This window comes from Sus scrofa, chromosome 2 (genome assembly GCF_000003025.6).
Source record: "Sus scrofa isolate TJ Tabasco breed Duroc chromosome 2, Sscrofa11.1, whole genome shotgun sequence".
Classification (NCBI taxonomy): domain Eukaryota; kingdom Metazoa; phylum Chordata; class Mammalia; order Artiodactyla; family Suidae; genus Sus; species Sus scrofa.
In genome coordinates, this window is record NC_010444.4 from 142,889,404 (window position 1) to 142,907,855 (window position 18,452).

At 43.6% G+C, this 18,452-nt stretch overlaps 2 protein-coding genes across 2 annotated transcripts; both read left to right on the plus strand.

Moving 5' to 3' along the window:
- LOC100737316 (protocadherin beta-11-like) lies at positions 1,960-6,503 on the plus strand. Its single transcript, XM_021084914.1, has one exon. The coding sequence runs from the start codon at positions 3,429-3,431 to the stop codon at positions 5,841-5,843; it is 2,415 nt and encodes an 804-aa protein (XP_020940573.1). The 5' UTR covers positions 1,960-3,428; the 3' UTR covers positions 5,844-6,503.
- On the plus strand, positions 11,156-18,450 carry LOC100624174 (protocadherin beta-18-like). The gene has a single exon (XM_021084916.1). It carries the CDS (start codon positions 13,117-13,119, stop codon positions 15,511-15,513), a length of 2,397 nt encoding a protein of 798 aa, XP_020940575.1. The 5' UTR covers positions 11,156-13,116; the 3' UTR covers positions 15,514-18,450.

An 18,452-nucleotide genomic window follows, 5' to 3' on the forward strand; every position in this document is an offset into this window, starting at 1 on the left:
TGGCCCTCAGAGTGTATTTCATAGCATCTGTTTTAGATTTATAAATGTGATATCTTCCGTAATCTATAATTAATCTATTTTTAAAAAATCTATTGTGCAAGAAAATGCATTATGCACTCAAAACTACTATTATACCTATTTTCTGTTGGCCATGCCTGTGGCATATGGAAGTTCTCGAGCCAGGGATTGAACTCAAGCCATAGCAGTGACAATGTCGAATCCTTAACTGCTAGGCTACCAGAGAACTCTCCTATTATACCTATTTTTAAAATGAGAGAGAATCACTGGGAAATTAAAATTTTGCCCTAGATTATATAGCTAGGAATTGGCACTTAAGCCCTAATCTTCTTTATCTTATAAGAATACATACTTCGGGAGTTCCCATCGTGGCGCAGTGGTTAACGAATCCGACTAGGAACCATGAGGTTGCGGGTTCAGTCCCTGCCCTTGCTCAGTGGGTTAACGATCCGGTGTTGCCATGAGCTGTGGTGTAGGTTGCAGACACAGCTCGGATCCAGCGTTGCTGTGGCCCTGGTGTAGGCCAGCGGCTTCAGCTCCGATTAGACTCCTAGCCTGGGAACTTCCATATGCCACGGGAGTGGCCCAAGAAATGGCAAAAAGACAAAAAAAAAAAAAGAATACTTACTTCATATGACTACTCTTGAGATTAAATGTGTAAACACATAGGGGGCACTAGAAAAATGGGTAGCACAGAGTAAATACGCAAGAAAAAATTAGCTCAATGTATTTTTCTACTCTGAGGATATTAGATATTTTAGAATTGAAGTACAGCTGATGTACAATGTTGTGTTAATTTCTGCTGTACCTCAAAGTTAATCAGACATTTTTAAACACTTTGCTCTGTTTTCTCTATTTTTGTATCTATTTCCTCCTGTCCCTCCACCCCACACTCTGCTATTCTGGTGGTGATGGTTTTAGCATGTTGTGTCCTCATGTCTTGTGGTCCTTGGCTACCATCTCATGTTTAAGAATAATGAGATACCAAAGTGCTGACAGTTAGCATTTTGGGTATATGATGGCAGGGCCTCAGTCTAATGTAATCACGGTAGGAGTTATTACCCCAGGAGACCCCCACATGTCAGTATGTGTAAGTTATTATTTGAGCCTTTCATATTCTCCAGGTTAGAGTTTTGAAATATCTTCTGGGCAAGAGCGTTAAGATGGGGTTGGGTATATAACATGTATTCTGCAATTGGAGAAAATTACATGGAAAGGGACTAAAAAAAATCTCACCAGGATGCAAAGTTTTACTCGAGCTCCCTGTTTTTACTTTTACCCCTCATACTTGCACTCAGCTCTGCCCAGGGTCACCAAAACTAGAAATAGTCCCATTTAATTTCTTTATAAATTTTCCATTCTCTGGCCCTAAGTTACATTCTGTGTTATGTGAGACAGTGAGCAGATTTGAGAATTCAACTCGTGTGTGTGTGTGTCTGTGTGTGTGGTCAACTAACAACATTTTTTAGTCCTAAACTAACTTCAGTATTATACACTTGGTTCCTCTAAGGAACCCAAATGGGATTATTTGGTGCAAAACTATTAATTTCTTGTTAATATCTCTAATGTAAGGATTTTCTTCAGAAATTTCTTGGAACTGATGAACTACTGCTTTTTCATCTGATTTCTGTCATCAAATGTGTGTGCGCGCCTTCTTGGTCTTCCTAAGTTCATACCATTTTTATTAGTTTTCTGTCATTTATAAGATATTTTAAAAGCACTACTGTGTGTAGTCAATCCACCTACTTTTCAAATTCTACCCTTTTGTAGTGATTGATTTTTTCAACCATATGTCTAGCTTACATTTTAAAGAATGTAGTTTGAACCTAACAGTTTAAGAAATGGAAACTTTTTTAAAAAATTATTTTGTTACTATTTTTTTCTTTCTGCTTGGTTTTGTTTGGTTGGTTGGGTTTTGGGGTTTTTTTTTTTTGGCCCCGCCCACAGCATGTGGAAGTTCCCCCTCCCTGGGCCAGGGATTGAACACATGCCTCAGCAATGACACTGCCAGATCCATAACCTGCTGAGCCACCAGGGAACTCCAAGAAATGGAAACTTCTTAGATCCCTCCTTCATCCATTCTTGAGAGCAGTTTTGAGACCTCCTTTAGTGGACATCATAGGTGAGTTCTATTCCAAACCATCTTCACTATGTAGCAACCATACACTTTGGCTAGAACTGAAATGACCCAAGCTTAAGAAGTGGCCCCAGAAAGGATTGAAACAAAGCACAGGCCGAAGATGGGTCTTCAGATTCTGGGACTAAAATCTCCACCTATAAGTCTATACCCATGAAACACTGATCACCTCAGTATCAGGTACATGATCTTAGTTGGTCGTATCAGAGTAAAACTAAGTTTGTCTCTATGACCGGGAAAGAGAATCTCTCACGCTCTCTTTGAAGCTGTGCTGAAAGAGACAGCGGGTGACCATGGTTGTAGCTGGAATAAATCTTGGGAACCTGAGGGAAACCAGCTTTAGAGATAAGCCCGTGTTAGATGAAACTAGTATGTCTGTGTACTTGTTAAATATTTTTTGCAAATTCTAAGAAACTGGACCTAAATTATGGATTTACATTATAAGCTACACCCCAGTATCTTACTTCATTTTCTCTCAGGTCACAGTTCACTGCTATCTAGGAAATCCACAGAAAGCCTTGGTGTGCTACAACAATTGTCTATATATTTTCCACCTCACAGTCAATCCAGTTTCATATCCTCTGAGAGGACTTCTGAAATGACTCATGTGCACACTGCCTTTCTCTTACCTCCTAAGGAAGGCCAAGCAGTGATGGAATTTTGTTCAGTTAAACAGTCCTTTATAGTCTCCTTGTTTCTGGTTTTCAGTTTTCTCAGAAAGATTACACACTCCTGGGGCCCAGGACACACACCTTACATTTCTGTATTCACCACAACGGAGCATTTTCAGTTGTTGGGGGGAGTGGGGAGGGATACGGAAATGCTTTAAAACAAATGCTAACAGCATCGTCGCAAACCATAAAGAGTATAAAAAAATTCTTATGGACAATGGACTATATCTTTTGTCACTTAAACACAATAAATAAACAATATTGGCTTCTGGAGGACATTTAAGTGAACTGAATTTAGGTAGCATGCATCAAACGCTGAAAAAAATCTATGGGAACGCATGGTGGCGCTGCAGGACAACTTCGCCAGGAAAAAACCCCCAAAAAACCTATGCTGCATATTGTTCGGGAACCTCATTATCCAGCGCAAAGAGAGCACTAGGAAGACAGGAAGAACAAGGCTTCAAGGGGCAAACTAGAAGCTATTCAACAGGGTTAAAAATACTCAGGCCTCCAAAGATTCGGTGGACATATCAGGGGTACGTTTCCCAGACCTGGGAAACAGAGCTGAAGCGAATCTGCCGGAAGCCTTTGGAAAAGGAGCCATGGAGAACGGAGGGGCAGGCGCTCTGCGGATAAGGCAAGTTCTGCTTCTCTTTGTTTTGCTGGAAATGTCTCAGGCGGGCTCTGAATCGAGGCGCTTTTCAGTACCAGAGGAAATGCAGAGTGGGAGCTTTGTAGGCAATGTGGCAAAAGACCTGGGACTGGAAGTGGGTGAGCTGTTCTCCAGGGGGGCTCGAGTGGTCTCTAATGACAACAAACAGCGATTGCAGTTGGACATAAATACGGGGGATTTGTTCTTAAGCGAAGTATTAGACCGCGAGGAGCTCTGCGGCTCCACAGAGCCCTGCGTGCTGCATTTCCAGATACTAATGAAAAACCCCTTGCAGTTTTTACGTTTTGAGCTCCAGGTCAGGGATATAAATGACCACTCTCCCATCTTCTTAGAAAAAGAAATGCTCCTAAAAATCCCAGAGAATAGTCCTGTTGGTGCTGTTTTCTTGCTAGAAAGTGCGAAGGATTTAGATGTAGGAATCAACACTCTAAAAAACTACACAATAAGCTCCAACTCTCATTTCCACATTAAGATGAGAGTCAATCCAGATAATAGGAAATACCCAGAGTTAGTTCTGGACAAGGCGCTGGATTACGAAGAGCAGCCTGAACTCAGTTTCATTCTTACTGCTCTGGATGGTGGATCTCCACCTAAGTCCGGGACTGCGTCCGTCCGAGTGGTGGTCGTGGATATTAATGACAACTCCCCTGAGTTTGCCCAGCCATTTTATGAAGTGAAGATTCCAGAGGATAGTTTATTAGGCTCGCCGGTTGTCACTGTCTCGGCTTGGGATTTAGACTCTGGGAAAAACGGAGAAATATCATATACATTTTCCCAGGTTTCAGAAGACATTCGCAAGACATTTGAAATTGATCAAAAGTCTGGACAAGTTAGTTTAACTGCACCTTTGGATTTTGAAACAATTGAATCATATTCAATAATCATTCAAGCCACAGATGGGGGAGGGCTTTTTGGAAAATCAACACTGAAAATTCAGGTGATGGATGTGAATGACAATGCTCCTGAACTGACCGTGTCATCAATTACCAATCCAATCCCGGAAAATTCGCCAGAGACCGTGGTTATGGTTTTTAGTATCCGAGACAGAGACTCTGGAGTCAACGGGAGGATAATTTGTTCTATTTCAGAAGACCTCCCGTTCATACTAAAATCTTCAGTTGAGAATTACTACACGTTGGAAACGGAGAAGCCGCTGGACCGAGAGGAAAGAGCCGAGTACAACATCACCATCACCGTCGGCGACCTGGGGACCCCCCGGCGGCACACCCAGCACAACCTGACCGTGCGCGTGGCCGACGTCAACGACAACGCGCCCGCCTTCAGCCAGCCCGCCTACACCCTGCGGGTCCGCGAGAACAACAGCCCCGCCCTGCACATCGGCACCGTCCGCGCCACCGACGCCGACGCGGGCGCCAACGCCCAGCTCACCTACTCGCTGCTGCCGCCCTCCGACCCGCACCTGCCCCTCGCCTCGCTCGTGGCCATCAACCCCGACACCGGCCAGCTCTTCGCCCTGCGCGCCCTCGACTACGAGGCCCTGCGCGCCTTCGACTTCCAGGTGCGCGCCGCCGACCGCGGCGCGCCCGCGCTCAGCAGCCAGGCGCGGGTGCGCGTGCTCGTGGCCGACGCCAACGACCACGCGCCCGTCGTGCTCTACCCGCCGCCCAACGCCTCGGCGCCCTGCACCGAGCTGCTGCCCCGGGCGGCCGAGCCGGGCTACCTGCTCGCCAAGGTGGTGGCGGTGGACGGCGACGCGGGCCAGAACGCCTGGCTGTCCTACCGGCTGCTGCAGGCCACCGAGCCCGGGCTCTTCGGCGTGGGCGCGCACAGCGGCGAGGTGCGCACGGCCCGGCCGCTGAGCGAGCGCGACGCGCCCCGGCAGCGGCTGCTGCTGCTGGTGCGGGACCACGGCGAGCCGCCGCTCTCGGCCAGCGTCCCGCTGCACGTGCTGCTGGTGGACGGCTTCTCGCAGCCCTACCTGCCGCCGCCCGAGGCCCCCGGCCGGGCGCCGGGCGCCGGCGCCGGCGCGGACGAGCCGCTCACCGTCGCCCTGGTGGGGGCGCTGGCGTGCGTGTCGGCGCTGCTGGTGGGGGCGCTGCTGGCCTTGGCGGCGGGGCGGCTGTGCCGGCGGGGCGGGGCGGCCTCGGCGGGGGGCTGCGCGGGGCCCGCGGAGGGCGGCGTCCCGGGCCAGCTGCTGGACGTGGGCGGCACCGGCACCCTGGCCCACGGCTACCGCTACGAGGTGTGTCTGGCGGGAGGTTCTGGAACGAATGAGTTTAAATTTCTGAAGCCGATGCTCCCTAATCTTCCAGTTCAAGACACTGGTAGCAACATAGGGGAAAAGGAGAACTTCAGTAATAGCCTTGGATTCAACGTTCAATAAAATAACTACTTTGAGCTTCCAAATTTTTTACTATCCTTGGCAAACTGCAGATCCCTTTGCCAGTCAATCTCGAATAGATTTTTGGTTGGACTGTGGTTGCTTGCATGCATTACCGTTTTTCATGCTCGCCTCATAGTTGTTTTAAAAATCCTTTTTAGTGGTTATAATGACAAAAGGTTTTCTGCTTTTTCACTTATTTGGTCAAAGTGTACTATTGAGGGAGTTACTGCTGATAATTTGTTGTGATAATGCATTACATAAGATGATGTTATTTGGAGGTGCAAACTCACGTATTAAGAGCAAAGGCCACACTCTACTTCTAGACATTTCATGAAAGCATACATACAGCAAAAAGTAAAAAGTGTTATTGCATCTGGGTGGATAATATATTGGATTTTTTTTTTTTTTGGCCTCACCCATGGCTTATGGAAGTTCCAGGGACTGGGACAGAACCCAGGCCAGATTCTTAACCTATCCCACTGTGCCACAAGGCAACTTCCAAAAATATATTCGATTGGATTGCACTTTCCCCTTCGAAAATTTTTATCAGAAAGGGTAAAAATATTACACGTCCATATTCAGTAGTAAGGTACCTTTTTTGTCTTATAGTGTTTTTCAAGGATTCACTCTATGACTAAATAAAAGTGACTGCACTGAAAATTATTGATTTCTAAGTAATTTTTCTTTTTTGTTGTTGCTGATGCTCCTTTGGGGGAGGAGTCTGCTAATGTTCTGGGATTTGATATTACTGTTTTGCTTTCTTTCAATATGCCACATTTGCTAGTTTAAATCTGTGTCATTTTAAACTGCTCATTACATATGTTTGTGTTCATGGTATCATCCTGAGTAAAATACTCTTCCATCAGAAGAGTACAGACGAAATCTTCTTAAGAAATTAAGATGAAAATGCAAACTGTTAAAGAAATGCAGAAGTTCACTTTTCTATTGACTTTTAAGAGTGAATATAAAACAGATCTTTAATACTTTGTGGCCTATCTCAGCCACAAAGAAGGAATGGATCTGTATTAATGGTTATAAACCACTGTGCCTCATTGTGTTCCAAACGGTTTATAAACTACAAGCCTCACTGTGTTCCAAGTTATGTCTCCATCTCTAAGTGTAAAGTTTGGTGGATGTTTTGGTAACTAGAATGCAGTGTGGCTATAGACCTAGTATGCATACACTTTTCTATGATTTCTCTCATAAAATTAAGTATTATAGGAGTTCCCTCTGTGGCACAGTGGGTTAAGAATCCAGCTGCAGTGACTCAGGTCATTGAGGAAGTGACATTTCCTGGTGCAGGGGTTAAAGGATCTGGCATTGTCACAGCTATGGCTCGGATTCAGTCCCTGGCTGGGGAACTTCCATATGCTGTGATGCGGACACAAAAAAGAAATTAAACATTATAGAGTAGATGATATAGTAAAGTGGAGTCTTGCTTGACATTGTGAGATGGGTGAAACAAGTTCCAATTTCCTTAGGAATTTTTCTCTTTGCTTCATACAGTTTTACTGGTTTTCTTTTGTGTTGCAACAGATATTTACTAGTTGTGAGAATTTCACTTAATAGACATTTAAGCAATACAGTCCTGAAAAAGAAGGTTTGGACCCTTTTTATCTCTCAGAGTCATAAGAAGCAAATTGTATGCTTCTTATGCATAAGAATAAGAGTAGATAAGAACAAAACATCTTATTCAAATAATTCCTTATTTAATTACAGACTAGTAGATAGAACGGAATCCAAGGTCACATCCTATTATGTAAGAAAACTTGCAACTTCCCTGGTGACTCAGTGGGTTAAGGACCTGGCGTTGTCACTGCTATGGCTCCAGTTACCACTGTGGTGTGAGTTAGATCCCTAGCCTGGGAACTTCCACGTGCCACATATGAGGAGAAGAAAAAAAACAAAAAAACTTGGTCATGATTGAAGAGGTGTCATTTCAGGGGAAATGAATCTAACACCCATGAGGACACAGGTTCGAGCCCTGGCCTTGCTCAGTGGGTTAAGGATCCAGCATTGCCATGAGCTGTGGTGTAGGTCAAAGACATGGCCCGGATCCCGCATTGCTATGGCTGTGGTGTAGGCCGGCAGCTACAGCTCCGATTCAACCCCTAGCCTAGGAACCTCCATATGCTGCAGATACGGCCCTAAAAAGACCAAAAAAAAAAAAAATACTTCCAGTGGGGGGAGACTGATTACTTAACCTTGGTATTGGGAAAATAATCTCACCGTGTATAAAGGGAAAAAATCCTTATCTCATGCCATATAAAAATAAACTTCAGGAGTTCCCTTTGTGGCTCAGCAGGTTAAGGACCCAACTAGTATCCATTAGGATAAAAGTACAAGCTTTAAAAGTACAAGCAGTAAACATAAAAACTGACAAATATTACTACTTCAAAACTAGAGCATAGCCTGGACAAGGTAGAGGATGACAGACAGTCGGGAGAAGCTAGTTACAGCAGTTTAAGAAGGATTCATATTTAGATTATTCAGGTAACTCTTGCAGACCAGAAAAAATCAGAAAGTAAGGAGAGCCAATAGGTTTAAAAAAAAAAAAAAAGGACAATAGGGAAATGTAATTCAAAGGGGGGGGCAAGTCTGAAAATAACATGAAAGGATGCTCCATGTCATTACTTGATGATACACAAGATAAAGGAGGACACCAGTTTATACTCATATCATTAGTAAAGATGAGAAATTTGGGTAACATCAAGTAGAAGCATAGGAAATTGCATATACAGCCCATTTTGAGGGGAGTTTCCGTAGTACTTAATGAAGTTTCATGTGTACTTAACCCCATGATCTAGCCATTCTGCTCTGGAGCATATAAGCCAGAAAATCCCTACACAGCTTCACAAAATGATGTGCATGCGAATGTTCCTCTTGGGAGAGCAAAGGATAGGAGTCAACCTACATACCCATCAGTCAGGCAGTCAACATATAAAATGTAGAACATGTTTGCAAAGTATTATGAAGTGATCAAGAGGAATGAACTAAAAAAAACTAAACCTAAAAAACAACATTTTTTGGAGTGAACTAGATATACAGACAACCAGACAACCCCACAGACAAACTCTAAATGTTTAAAAAGACACTGAGATTCATAGTATAGTACCATATATATCCATATAATACATAATATCTTATACTTGGAGAAGTATACAAATATATAAATAAGCATATTGGAAAAAGAGAAGGTGCAGATGTAGGAAAGAAGATGTGTGTTTCTACCTAGGGGAGCAGAGAGGAATGTGAGCTATACCAATGTCAATGACAGAAACTTTCTTCAAAGACACTGTTTAAATTGATTGTAGTCTTACAGTATTGATCAGTTGAAGTTGGTAAAAAAAAAAAAGTATTATTGCTCCATCCGCTCACTAAGATCAATTGCCCATACCCCATGAAAGCTGTGAATTTGCTTGTCATTTTGAGATATAACAATATCCTTGAGATTTTACATTTTTAATGAAGGTGGTATAGGTCGTGTAGACTAACATTTCCACTGAAAAAAATGAGCTAATAAGACACTAGTATATTGTCAGGTCACAGTTAATGTTTAAAGGTAACCACAGTGAGATAAACCAAATCCATTTTCTCCCTGGGAACATTTGGAATTCTGGGAAATATGAACCTCTATTTTGATGGTGTAGGGGGGAGAAGTCAAAGCTAACCAAGTGAGAAGTTGATAGAAGACCTTCACATTAATAAACATGGATTCCTAAGAACTACATCTTGAGGACAAAATTAAATTGGAATGGATGACCCATTGTGTGCAATTTGCTTTCAACTTGCTTTTTGGCAATGAACTTGATTTAAGGTAGTCATTGATAGGTAGTACTTCCGGATCATGATAGAACCAACCCAAAGCAGACCTTCTTTGAAAGAAGGGCTATTCACTTTAAGCCTAGAATTATTCATATAAATAAATTTTATGTTCTTAATAAATATAAAGATACTGCATGCACAAGGAAACATGACACCATGAGTGAAAGCCAGCAGAAAACACAGAACACAGAAATAAACGTGCAGACACTTCTAATATTTTAACTAACAATCTATAATATGCTAACAATTTAATTGAAATAAAAGTTATACTTGAAATGTAGAGGGAACAAGAAAGAATTACATGTGAAAGATTAGAAAAGAATCAAACAGAACTAGAACTAAAAAATATGATAATCAAAATTTTAAGCTGAATTAAGTAAAGGTTTACTAGAAAATTAGATCCAACAAATAAAGAATTTGTAGAGTGACAGGTCAGAATATAATTTATCCTGTGTGCAGCTCAGAGAGTTGATAAGATGAGGAGTATGGAGAAGATGTTTAGAAACACAAAACAGAGTAAAACAGTTTAACAGTTATTTAACCAGATTTCCAGGAGAGATGAGAAAGATTGGATCAGAAGAAATATTTGAAAAAATAGTACCTTTAACAAGATAAATAAAAGATAACCATACCTGTAAACATCATTGTGAAATTTCAAAAAGACACGATAAATCTGTTTTTTAAAAAAGAAAGGCCATACGACAAAGACAGCTAATCTTTAAACACATGACAGGGTGAAAGCTATGTTCCAGCTTGACAATTTCTGACCAGTAGCAATGGAAACAAAAAGAAAGTAAGCTATCTTCAATGTGCTGAAAGAAATTCGCAAACTTTCCCTCCTAAGTAGTCTTTACGCGTGATTCGGCAAATGAGATATTCAAATCAACTGGAGTTCAGTTTGGTTCTAAATTCATCAGGATCATGGGAGAGAAGTGAAAAATGGAAAGAGAGTTTTCCAAATATAACTTACAATCTTCCTATGTCCCTTACCACAATTCTCAGTCCAGGAGTATAACCTACTCTGTTTCTAGCCTTCTTCATCTCCAGTGGCATCTCCTCTGTTCTAGTAGACCTATGACCACAGCCCTCTCTTAGAGCTGCATCTCCGAACTCACCAACCCAAACATCCTTCTCTTAATCTACAGCTTACGTTCTCTCTCAAAGGGCTTCCATACCACTCATACCAATAAATCCCACATTTGTCTCTGCAGCTCAAAACTTTTTGATCATTTATGTACCAATGTATCTGGATACTCCGTGGATACCTCAACTAAAATGTTTCCCGTCCTTGGAGTTTCCAGCATGGTGCAGTGGAAACGAATCTGACTAGGAACCATGAGGTTGCGGGTTGGATCCCTGGCCTTGCTCAGTGGGTTAAGGATCTGGCAATGCCATGAGCTGTTGTGTAGGTGGCAGACATGGCTCGGATCCCCCGTTGCTGTGGCTGTGATGTAGGCCAGCAGCTACAGCTCCATTAGCCCCCTAGCCTGGGAACCTCCATACCCCGAGGGTGAGGCCCTAAAAAGAGAACAACAACAACTAAAATTTCCTGTCCTCAAAACTTAAATGTTTTTCTTCAGCTCTATCCATATTCCTCTTTTCTCCTCTTCCTGTGTTTATCAGTTAACAGCACTAACACTCATCCAGTTCCCTAAGCCTGAAAAAATATTTACTTTTACTCCTTCTTATTCTACTTACGTCTAATCACAATATTCTCTATATTTTATCGTTATCGTTCTAATACAGCTCCATTTCTGCATTTCTAGGTAAGAGAAATATCATCTCATACCTGTATTGATGCAACAACTTCTAGTCCATCCTTTGCCTCTAGTTTTACTCTTCCATGATTTATCCTTAACTCTGACACAGGATGATCTTTTGAAAAGTGAAAAAACATGGTCATGTCACTTTTCTACGTAAAACACTTCAATAGCCCTGCATTTCTTTTGATGTCGAGTCCAAATGCCTTGGCGTGGCTTACAAAATATTTGCTGATCTTCCCAGTCTCAGCTCTCACCATTTCTCTCCTCTTGCTCTATGGCTCAGCTACAGTGATTCCATTTCAGTTCTTCCAAAACACTTCCTTTATTTTGGAATTTGCACAGGCATTAGTTTTTAGTTTGCTGGAATTTTTTTAGTTTGCAGGACATTTTACCCTATACCCAGTTTTTGTTTGGATTACTCATACTCATTTTTCATGTATAAAATTAGAATATACTTTTTCCAGAAAAATCTTACTTCCAAATTCTGGTTAGATGACCTTCATCTATGCTCTTATACGAGCATGAACTTTGGATTCATTCACGGCACTCCTTGTGCTGTATTTTAATGGTGTATTTTAAATGTGTGAACAGTTTTCTGCCTCCATCTTTCAGGACAGAAACTATGTCTGTCTGTTTACCACTCTATCCCGGAGACTAATCACCATGCCTAGCACAAAGAATATGCTCAATAAGTATTTGCTGAATAAATTAATGAAGGATGAATACAATATTTAGGATTATGTCTCTGGAAGGCCTGGGGTCTACAAAACGGAGTTTAGTTTCACAACTGAAATGGGTTCTACCTTGTTCAACTTTTTAAAAATATTGTCAGAAACTGGAGGGATCTTACTTTATTCACTACTGCTGAGCATTTACTTTCTACTGCTGCCAGGTAAGTCACTTATGGAGCATCCCTAAATAAACAGTACCATTTACCCAGCCTGAAATGTCCTGCCTCCCCAAAACAACCACTTGTGTATACTAGGTTCCATTTCAAGCGCATGGCTTTATCCTTATTGCCTTTTTGAAACCTATTTGCTGATGCTTAGAGAAGGCTAAGATCTCTGGTTCCCATTTCCATTTTCCTGTCACCCTCTTGCTTCCTAAGTCAATTGCATAGAAGAGCCCTCTCAACTATTTTTAGTTGCCTTATATACTGTCTTCACAGAAGACCATAACTTATTTGAGGTTGAGACTGTTATCTTGAATATGCTTTTATATACACCACAGCTCTCGAGACTGTCGTTGATTGTGTTAAAGACGGAATAGTAACAGCATCACATACCACAAAGGACAAAACTCAGAAATAAAAAACCACAGGAATATAGGAGAAAATAGAATTTAGAGTCATCAACCCACTTGCAAGATAAGTTAGTATTCTGTCTCAAACGTATTTGATTTTGTTTAAAACTTGAGAATCTGCAGTCGCGTGGTGGCGCTGCAGGATAAGATGGGGAAATTTTTGTACCATCAGATGCTCGGTGTCCATTAATCGCTGGGAGGGAGAGCTCGGGAGAGGCAGTGGTGATAAAGACAGGCTTTTGAGAGAAAGCTAGGGAGCCAAAAACGCCCTCACCATAGGATTACAGGTTTATGGATTTCCAGTGGTCCAGGCTGATAGATGAGAGGAGCTGTTTGTGACTGAATTGAAGTATTTCCTCGGAAAGGCGTTTGGCTTGGGAGTCATGGAGCCCGGAGAAGGGAGCCCTCAGCAGACAAGGCAAGTGCTGCTTTTCTTTGTTTTCCTGGGAGGGTCTTTGGTGTGTTCAGAAACCTGGCGCTATTCTGTGGCAGAGGAAACGGAGATTGGCTCCTTTGTAGGCAACGTGGTGAAAGACATAGGTTTGGATGTGGAAGACCTGGCTGCACAGGGGGCCAGAGTGATCTTTGACGACTATAAATCGTACTTGCAGTTGGATCAGCAAACTGGCAACTTGCTCTTAAATGAGAAACTGGACCGGGAGGCACTCTGCGACCTCACAGAGCCATGTATATTGCATTTCCAGGTATTATTAGAAAATCCTTTGCAATTTTTTCGTGCTGAGCTTTTGGTCAAAGACATAAATGATCACACTCCCACGTTCCTAGACAAAGATATACTTCTGAAAATCTCAGAAAGTACTGCTACAGGAACCTCATTCCAAATGGATAGCGCTCAGGACTTGGATGTAGGAAAGAACGGTGTTCAAAACTACACCTTAAGCCCCAGTCCTTACTTCCACCTTAAACTGCAGGACAGTGAGGAGGGTAGAAAATACCCAGAGCTGTTACTGGACCAAACTCTGGATCGAGAAAAGGAGCCTGAGCTTAGATTAACGCTAACAGCCCTGGATGGTGGGTCTCCGCCCAGATCTGGAACCACAAATGTGCGGGTGTTGGTCTTAGATATCAATGACAATGCCCCAGAATTTGAAAGGCCCACCTATGAGGTTCTGGTACCAGAAAACAGCCCTCTGGACTCCCTGGTTGTCAAGGTGTCTGCTACAGACTTGGATGCAGGAATAAATGGAGAACTATCTTATTCATTTTCCCACGTCTCCAGAGACATACGCAACACTTTTGAAATCCACCCAGTTTCTGGCGAAGTCCGTTTAAAAGCACTTCTGGATTTTGAATTAATTCAGTCTTATACAATAAATATTCAGGCCATTGACGGTGGGGGCCTTTCAGGAAAATCAGCAATTTTAGTTAGTGTGGTAGATGTGAATGACAACCCACCGGAAATAGTCATAACGTCTCTTAATAGCCCCATACAAGAAAATTCATCGTCTGACATTGTAGTCGCTGTTTTTAGCCTACGAGACCAAGACTCTGGAGACAACGGAAGGATGGTTTGCTCAATTCAGGATGATCTTCCCTTCCTCTTGAAGCCGACCTTCAAAAATTTCTACACTCTCGTAACAGAGGGCCCACTGGACAGAGAAAGCCAAGCCGAGTACAACATCACCATCAGCGTCAGCGACCTGGGGACCCCCCGGCGGCACACCCAGCACAACCTGACCGTGCGCGTGGCCGACGTCAACGACAACGCGCCCGCCTTCAGCCAGCCCGCCTACACCCTGCGGGTCCGCGAGAACAACAGCCCCGCCCTGCACATCGGCACCGTCCGCGCCACCGACGCCGACGCGGGCGCCAACGCCCAGCTCACCTACTCGCTGCTGCCGCCCTCCGACCCGCACCTGCCCCTCGCCTCGCTCGTGGCCATCAACCCCGACACCGGCCAGCTCTTCGCCCTGCGCGCCCTCGACTACGAGGCCCTGCGCGCCTTCGACTTCCAGGTGCGCGCCGCCGACCGCGGCGCGCCCGCGCTCAGCAGCCAGGCGCGGGTGCGCGTGCTCGTGGCCGACGCCAACGACCACGCGCCCGTCGTGCTCTACCCGCCGCCCAACGCCTCGGCGCCCTGCACCGAGCTGCTGCCCCGGGCGGCCGAGCCGGGCTACCTGCTCGCCAAGGTGGTGGCGGTGGACGGCGACGCGGGCCAGAACGCCTGGCTGTCCTACCGGCTGCTGCAGGCCACCGAGCCCGGGCTCTTCGGCGTGGGCGCGCACAGCGGCGAGGTGCGCACGGCCCGGCCGCTGAGCGAGCGCGACGCGCCCCGGCAGCGGCTGCTGCTGCTGGTGCGGGACCACGGCGAGCCGCCGCTCTCGGCCAGCGTCCCGCTGCACGTGCTGCTGGTGGACGGCTTCTCGCAGCCCCACCTGCCGCCGCCCGAGGCCCCCGGCCGGGCGCCGGGCGCCGGCGCGGACGAGCCGCTCACCGTCGCCCTGGTGGGGGCGCTGGCGTGCGTGTCGGCGCTGCTGGTGGGGGCGCTGCTGGCCTTGGCGGCGGGGCGGCTGTGCCGGCGGGGCGGGGCGGCCTCGGCGGGGGGCTGCGCGGGGCCCGCGGAGGGCGGCGTCCCGGGCCAGCTGCTGGACGTGGGCGGCACGGGCACCCTGGCCCACGGCTACCGCTACGAGGTGTGTCTGGCGGGGGGCACTGGGACTAGCGAGTTCAAGTTTCTGAAGTCTCTTGCCTCCAATCACCAGGATGTGAATGATGTAGAGGAAAATTCAAACTTTGTTAATGGTTTTGGATTCAATTAGGAATTTTGCTTTATAGCATTCGGGATGAAAGTTTTCTTTAAATATACTATGTGTCCATTAGCTTTTCCGTCCATATTCAATTTCTTGGATTTTTTTTTTCTGAGTTCGTCTTCCTAGTTAAGGAGATTACATTTTTTCTTTGAGCATATACTCATATTTACTCTTTATTATTTCTATTTTGAGGGAGACAACTTCCTATTTCATTACCGAAATTTTTTCAACTTTTCATCATCAAACAGTATTAATTTGAAGATGACTCCAGACCCGTTCTCTATTGTCCAGAAATTTTTTCTAACTTTGTCATTAATTGGGAGACGAGTATGTAACAAATATAATGGATTATTAGTATACCTTCTGTTTAATCTGATATTATGCCTGCCTTTCCTAAACTTTTCAATGGAGAAATGTCTGCAAAAATTGCATGTTTTTGTTTCACAGTAGTATTAAATGGAAAACACTACCATTTATTCTATACTTAAAGGCATTTCCTCTCTTTATACCATCCTTCGGTATAATACATGTGGATATTATTGAAAAATTACTAATTATTTCAAGATATTTAAGTAGTAGATCCCTTTTTTGGCATCAGTCTAATCTGCCACGACTTTTTTGGAAACTTCTCTCGTCAGTAAAAATGTACTCCGCAGCCATGTTTGTTTGTTTGTTTTTTAAGGGCTGCACCCGTGGCATATGAAAGTTCCCAGACTAGGGGTCAAATCAGAGCTGCAGCTGCTGGCCTACGCCACAGCCACAGCAAGGCCATATCTGAGCTGTATCTTCAAACTACACCATAGCTCAGGGCAATGCCAGATCCTTAAACCACTGAGCAAGGCCAGGGATCAAACAGCGTCCTCACAGATACTAGTCGGGTTCATGACCGCTGAGCCATAATGGGCACTCCCAGCCATGTTTATTTCATATGACCTATCTCCCTCTGTGATTTCAGACCATCAGATGAAGTGGTAGACATCGCTGACCCAAACTGGCCAATCTCATTCTCTCTGCTTGAAAAATGCCTTTAGAAACTAGTTATAGTCTCTCTTTTAGGAGCATAACAAGAAAGTGGTATCATACTGACTAAATATGTCAAAGAGGCACAGAAAGTCAATCTACTTAGAGACGAGAAGGAAGGGGATGCCTCATTGTGCATTTTCCAGTCCCTCTCGTGTCTTCTTTTTCTCAAAAAAATTTTTGGGGGGAGGGAATGTGAAAATTTTAAAATAAATTTCCCTCTAAATAAGATAACTAAGTGGACTTGTTCTCTTGTCAAAAGCACTTTTTTTTTTTTTTTTTTTTTTTTTGCCATTTCTTTGGGCCGCTCCCACGGCATATGGAGGTTCCCAGGCTAGGGGTCCAATCGGAGCTGTAGCCACCGGCCTACGCCAGAGCCACAGCAACGCGGGATCCGAGCCGCGTGTGCAACCTACACCACAGCTCACGGCAACGCCGGATCGTTAACCCACTGAGCAAGGGCAGGGACCGAACCCACAACCTCATGGTTCCTAGTCGGATTCGTTAACCACTGCGCCACAACGGGAACTCCCAAAAGCACTTTTTGATACTCTCGTATGGATACTCTCGTACCTTACTATTAATTTGAGAGCTTAATAATTGTGGTTTTCATATTAATGTAATGTTTAGGATCAAAAGATTGTGGAATATTAATAGTCTATAAGGGACACATATAAGCTTTTGTTAGGATATATAATGTTGAGAAGAATTGATATTTCCAAGTTATACAGTCTTTGGAGTGTTTAATAGAAATTAGAAATTCTTAGAAAATTCTACTATGTAAGAAAGAGCTTTTCAATATCCTTAGTGTCATAACAGCTTTACTGTAAAATAACAATGATAATGCAACATGTGTTCTAAAGAGATGAATACCTTATTTGTAGGATCATTATAGCCTTGTTACCATGTTCTTCCTTTTTTAGAACGTACTGCTTTGTTTTAAGTAGCCAGGGTATTTTGCCATTTAGCGAAAAAACAGTTTAAGTCATTCTGAATTATTTCAAATTACTATTCAAAAGAGCAGAGAGAAAAAGGCACTTGAGAACATGCCGTCTTGCTTATTCTGCTCAAATAATGAACTAGGATGTCAGCAAAACAGGGGGCTTCTATGTTAGGAGAATAATCTAAGTATCAGAGTTTTGTAATTAATTGTGATTTATTCATTGATCTATTCAACAAATACTGTTGTGCATTTACTATGTGCCAGGAACTATTTAGAGGTTGATGGATGTAGAAATACAACAAAGTTCTCAAACTCAAGGGTGACACAGAAAGGAAACATCTAAATATGTACATATGTGCTATATGAGATGATGCTCTGGGAAAAAAGCAGGGTAAGAGATATAGGAAGTGCCCTTATATTTTCCCATATTTTGAAAGTTTCATAAAATCCTAACTCTGTGATCTTATGTAATAAGAAAGGGTATAATAAACTGGAGTGAACTGGTAGCTTTTTCCTTGATGTGACTCAACCAATAGAAACCATAATTCTGGCACACAGGGTGCCTAGAATTTGAATGGAAATCTAGAGGAACTCATCCTTTTTTGCTGGGAGAATTTTAAGAAATCACATAGGTATATATTGTTATATTTACAAGAGGAATGATCACCATTAATTCTTTCATTTCTTAGTTCCCCTCAGAACATCTCACCCAGACTACAGGTTATAGAAGGTAGGGACAATGGATTGTTCACTAATGTATTTGAGAACCTAGTACACAGATATTATTCATGCTTCTTTGGGTGAATGAATGAATAATTATAATTGTATGTTTTTCTGATGACATCTTCTTCCCCAAACCATTTCCAAACTCCTAATAGCCATCTAGATTATTTACAGAGAGAGAACACAATTGCAGCAATTCGTTTCGAAGAAAACGCATGGTGGCGCTGCAGGCTAAGGCGTTAAAAAAAAAAAAAAAAAAATC

What these genes read in the sequence shown, in the direction of transcription:
- LOC100737316 (XM_021084914.1), top strand. Translation starts at nt 3,429, where the DNA reads ATGGAGAACGGAGGGGCAGGCGCTCTGCGGATAAGGCAAGTTCTGCTT.
- LOC100624174 (XM_021084916.1), top strand. Translation starts at nt 13,117, where the DNA reads ATGGAGCCCGGAGAAGGGAGCCCTCAGCAGACAAGGCAAGTGCTGCTT.